At 40.9% G+C, this 5,501-nt stretch overlaps 1 protein-coding gene across 1 annotated transcript; it reads right to left on the reverse strand.

Moving 5' to 3' along the window:
• Positions 1 to 765: 765 nt before the first annotated feature.
• LOC143121001 (carbonic anhydrase 6-like) lies at positions 766 to 5,229 on the reverse strand. The gene is made up of 9 exons (XM_076281412.1): positions 5,035 to 5,229; positions 3,907 to 3,982; positions 3,195 to 3,221; positions 2,863 to 3,039; positions 2,605 to 2,753; positions 2,048 to 2,143; positions 1,848 to 1,923; positions 1,409 to 1,569; positions 766 to 961 (listed from the first exon to the last, which is right to left on the reverse strand). Exons 2-9 carry the CDS (start codon positions 3,980 to 3,982, stop codon positions 866 to 868), a joined length of 858 nt encoding a protein of 285 aa, XP_076137527.1. The 5' UTR covers positions 5,035 to 5,229; the 3' UTR covers positions 766 to 865.
• Positions 5,230 to 5,501: the final 272 nt, after the last annotated feature.

Genomic DNA, 5,501 nt, shown 5'->3' on the forward strand with positions numbered 1-5,501 from the left:
TGAGAAAGATGTGCAAAGTTAATTTGATATTTTAGTGCCCTCGTGGTTAAAATGAGTAGGGAAGAGAACTCTCAAAGCCACTGCTGCGGGCGATTCCATTTAGACATTCTTTTGTGAGACATTTAGAAAAAAAAAAAAAGTTACCAAATATTGTATTAAATCATATAAAGTACGATTTTAAATAGACTTAAATACTGCAATGACCAATGTGTGATATATTTATATATGCTAAAAGAAAAAAAAAGTGATGTCTACAAAGAATAGGGCTACAAGCATAGGAGTTGAAACTTATAGTGCATTGAACTTCTCTAGGGATGTAGCGCCCCCATCTGTTTGTCTTCTGTGATGACACATTGCTACAAGTAATGTTTCTTAATCATTGCTAGGATGCACCACCAATTAAACTCTACATATGTGATTTAACTTTATGCATTTGGGTAGTTGAACCCGGTCATTCCCTAAACTTTGACTCATTTTACCCCACAGCCAGTGTGCTTATAGCAACCCAGAAGCACACTATCTTAAATTCACTCACATTTGTACACACTGTAAATTTGCAAACACCTTTGATGGACTTAAATTGCCCCGCTACACACGGCTGGTCTTCCTTTCTGGGTCGGACACACACACACACACACACACACACACACGATACAGCCGGTAGTCACACAAGTGCTTTTATTAAAAATAACTCAACAATAGTACACACAGTACACCCTCATACTCGTACATAGTCATAATACATGCAGTGCACGCACACACACTCCTCCATGCACAGTACTACCTAGTATAGTCCTGAAGAGCTAACGGAGGTCCAGCGGCCCTCTGTAGGTCATAACTGGCCACCGAGTAGAAGTGACCAGTCTTATCTGCCATTGAGGAACTGCACACTGCGGTATACGTTGGTCATGAATGGTGAGCTGCTGTTTCCAACTCGCACAGTGGTGCTGAAGAGGTCAATCTGAAATTCAGGGATGTTAAAGATAAACCCAATCATTTATAAAATACTGTTCACAGCATATGATATTGCAATTTGTGGTCCCAATTATTAATGCAACTTTTTTTGTTTGTTGACTTCAGGGAAATGTTTGATAAGCATAATTTACCTGAGGTCAATCTGAAACGTAAAGGCATTAGGGATGATCCAAACAATATTTAGATTACACCATACCATTTGTAAGCCATGCTCACTCTGCATGTATCTACCTGCAGGCATCAACAAGAACCCATGAGCCCCTTGAGGAGCCCCTCTGGCACATTTGCTTTTGAAAAACATTCTCCAGAAAAAAACCCACTGACTAAATTAAAACCCACTGACTAAATTAAGCACACTGACCAACACACTGACTAAATTAAACACACCGACTAAATTAAATCAGAACACATGGGCAGGATAATGCAAACGTACCAAATTCTTGCTGACTTTGATGGAGTTCTTAAAGACGGTCCATACCACGGCCTCGTTGCAGTTAGGCGTGGTCAAAGAGCCGAGGTATCTGTAGTAGGACGTGGTGTCCACTCCACTTATTAGGTCATCCATGGAGATGCCAGTGATGTCAGCATATTGGCCTGTACATAGAGTAGAAGTCAGTTTAAAATAAATAAAATACAAATCCAATATATATATATATATATATATATATATATATATATATATATATATATATATATATATCCATGACATTAGAGTTGACAATGGACATGAAACAACAGAGTCCATTAAATGGAGGTTGGATTTTCTAAATGAAGAACAGTGCATCTGTATATTCTAGGACAGGCTTATTTCATTGGAGCCAAACATGAAAGCACACCGATACATGGTCAGATCTGAGATAGCGGCAGCACACCCTTTTCTGTGATGCTGCCCAGGTGAGCGGTCAGATTCCTCCAGCTTGCTGGCTGGTCCGTTGTGCCCGACTCAACCTGTGGCAAAACACAACAGAGATGGGGCCTTCTCAATTCAAGGCCTCCCCTATTTTAAACACACCTCATACAGATATACCTCATACAGTTTCAGGAGGAGTTACAGAAAAACAGCACTCAATACCTCAATGAAGAAGCCAAGAGCAGCCAGACCTTCACTGTCCTGTAGAATCTTAGCTATATTGCCATTATATATACTTTTGGCATTGACAATGTGCAACTGGAACAGAAAAAAACATGGTATTAGAGCTGTGTAAGACTACACTTAATTGCATATTCTTTGAAACTTCAATGACTTGGATGTGCATGTTGACGGTCTTTGAGGGAAATCACATTAATACATAGAATGCGCATTTGATACGCAGTCCATGGTGTTACAACAAAATATTGTAAACAGCGACTAAGGAATGATTAGGGAATCTAAGGAATGATCAGGGAATATTGTAAACAGTGACTAAGGAATGATCAGGGAATATTGTAAACAGTGACTAAGGAATGATTAGGGAATGCTATAATATATGTTTTATATAATAAAAAATATACAATATTGGTAAAATATGCAGTTTAATGGGCTGCTTCACACAGCTGAAGAAACAGGAGTGTGTTCACCAGGCGCCCATATACCATTCTCTTCATCAGTTACAGCAAAAGGGAAATAAATCTGAATGAGGGCAGCAGTACCTCCATGGGGTAACGCTTGCCATCCACAGTGTGCTCAGAGCCTGGGCTACTGAGATTCCCCCAGTGCAAATGGAACTGCAAGCTGTCGTAGGCAGTAGAAAGGCCACCTCCACTCACTTTTAGTGTCCCCGCTTTAAACTCAACCTTCACTGACAGAGAGAGAGAGAGAGAGAGAGAGAGAGACAGACAGACAGACAGTAAGAGGACCCATCTCCCACCCGAGGAGATTATATTTTCTCATATTTGTTGTCATATTACCAGTTTTGCCTGTGTTCTTTATCTTAAACATGGCAGCTTCGTCATTGAAGCCAGTGAAGGTGAATTTCTGTAGAAAGGGCGTCATCTGTTTGAGTTTGAGACTAGCCTTAATGTTAATGGGAGACTGACGACTTCCATTGCAGAAATGTGCAGCAATCACAGGCCAGGTGGAATCATCTGTTTGAGGGAGGTGAGAGCAGACTGGTACATGCTTACTAACATAACAGTGCACTTGCTATGCAAGTACTGAAAATCACACTTAAAAAGTCCTTTGTAATTTAGAGCTTGTGCATGCAGGTAATGTAGTAGTAAAAAATAAAAATGCCACTCACTGCATGAAGGTAGATGGTAGCACCATTCTGTAAAACGGATTTGATAATGCAGGTTAAAGGTAGACGACAAGTCAGAAAAATAAAAAATTCACTTTAGGCTCCTTGGCTATCAATTTGGTAGCCTAACTATAACGGGCTGTTTAAAATATTTAGAACACTAAAAACATATCGGAGGTGCCAAATGTTAAAGGGGAACTTGGCAACTATTTCAACGTCATAAACCCGTTTAGAAATCATTTGGATGGTTAAATGACCTGTTCCGGTGAAAATGGTGACTTTTCTCGCTGCCCCTAGCGTCCCCAGGCGGAAAACCAACCTTGCAACATTGACATTACCGTCCCGAAAAGATAAGTGAGAAACAAGAAACTAGTTTTAAATCGTGTTTCTTACCTTGTAACATCCACGTTGTCTGCCAGACTTATGCTAACCGTTTTGCTAGCTTGTAAACAAATCCATGTGCTTTATCGTTACATTTTTCCACAGTTTGAAATAGCATAATGCACAATTTCTCCAGCAGAGGGGGAAATCCTGCCAAGTTTCCCTTTAGTTAGGATATCCAGTCTAGATTTTTTTGACATTAATCACTCCTATGATATATTGTTATTGTCTATCCAAGGTGTCTGTTTCGAAGTTAACTGATGGTCAAATTAACCAAAACTGTTTGCACCTCCAAGTGGTCTGTGACGTAAGCTTGTGTGAAAGAATAACTTACCCACACTTGATCCAGCGCTAAAAGCGACAGGAAGCAAGCAAGCAAGGACGAGGACACTCAAACACAAAGGATGCATCTGAAAACATAGCAAGAAAAGACAAGAATGTTAATAAAAAAAAAAAAAGAGCATTGAGCTTGCGAGTTAAAAAAACAGAACAAATAATCTATGCGACTTTGTAAGCCTACCGTATTCTCAAATATAGGCTAAATAGCCAAGAACTAGCCTTTGTTCAGTTTTAGTGACATTTCCCATACAAGTAAATCAAATTATATAGGCCTACATGTTAGACCAAATGAAAAAGAGCAAGACAGTCTGGTGGTTTGGGAGTGGCATCAATTAAAGCTACCCGAAACCCTGCGTGGAATTTTTCTGGCAATATTTAAGGTAGGGGTGAGCTACCTCTCTGGCGTGTTTTGGTTGGTCCTTGGTTAAAATATAATATAGGCCTACGGTATGCACAATTCTGCTTAAAAATGCTAAATTATATAAGGGTGGCATTTATAAGGGCTGACATGAAGGGGTTTTGTTTCGTAGTGACCTTTAATACAATTAAGCAAAACATAGAGCAGTGGTTCTTAACTGGTGGGTCGGGACCCAATAGTGGGTCGCGGAACCATTCTGGGTGGGTCGCGGAGCTTGTGGTTAAAAAAAAGAGAAGAAATCGCCCATTTGAAATAGACTTAAATTGAGACGGAATGGTGCAGAATCCACAGTGTGCGATGTTCACAATGGCTGGAACATGAGTGAAAATGCCTCATAATAAAGTACACCTATCAAAGACAGACCTGTCAAGTACTTTAAGGTGACATCAGGAGTTGGAGACTTCACAAGTGTAATGCCAAAGAGCATGTTCCAAACAAATAGGCCTACAGGCACTTCGCCTGTTTTAGCGTGTAGCTCACCATAATCTGTTGTCTTGAACGTTATAAAAAATATATGGGTCGTGACTTCATGAACATGGGAAATTGTGGGTCCCAAAGCCAGACCAGTTAAGAACCACTGACATAGAGCATAGTCCGTCTTTGTATTACCTTTGCAAATCTGTAAGGCACTGGTGTCTAGCTCTCAGATTAAATAACTTCTCAAACGACCGTCTTTATATCCTCCCTAAACGGTCTTTAGCCTACCTTCAGCCTCGCTCTTTGAAACCATGCGTTAGGCTACTCCTCCCATCTTCAGTGGGCATCCGCCTACCCACCTGTTCTTCCCGCGTCTTCCTGACAAGGTCACAGTTTTGGTGCATTCATGGCACCTAGGAATGACAAGGATCGTCCCTGTGATTACTTTGTTTTTCCCACAGCAAGTGTTCATGTACCCTGGGAATCCAGAGTTCTCATGGAAGCATTTGCTCAGCAAGAGACTCTGGCAACGAGTAATGATGCACGTAACTTTTGCCCCTTGCATCGCAGGGAACCAATCATATCTGTGTATCTGATATAGGCGGGCCAGAGGCGAGCTAAACAGATGACAGTCGTAGTCTTATCCAATTGCGTGCAGTGAGATTTTCAAATGCATGCTTGGTGCCGCCCCTCGAGTTGGGCCATTACATTATTCGTGGCCAGGCCCATAATCTTTCAGATTTGGGTCTGGAATC

The sequence above is a fragment of the Alosa pseudoharengus genome, unplaced genomic scaffold (assembly GCF_046254945.1).
Source record: "Alosa pseudoharengus isolate Yale_2024_CS ecotype anadromous, Long Island Sound unplaced genomic scaffold, YU_APseudo_1.1 YU_APseudo_1.1_scf_125, whole genome shotgun sequence".
Lineage (NCBI taxonomy): Eukaryota > Metazoa > Chordata > Actinopteri > Clupeiformes > Clupeidae > Alosa > Alosa pseudoharengus.

What these genes read in the sequence shown, in the direction of transcription:
- LOC143121001 (XM_076281412.1), bottom strand. Translation starts at nt 3,982, where the DNA reads ATGCATCCTTTGTGTTTGAGTGTCCTCGTCCTTGCTTGCTTGCTTCCT. An exon ending in TAGCGCTGGATCAAGTGTGG is followed by an intron (nt 3,222 to 3,906) that starts GTAAGTTATTCT and finishes TCCGTTTTACAG; the next exon opens with AATGGTGCTACCATCTACCT. An exon ending in GGGCAGCATCACAGAAAAGG is followed by an intron (nt 1,570 to 1,847) that starts GTGTGCTGCCGC and finishes CTCTATGTACAG; the next exon opens with GCCAATATGCTGACATCACT.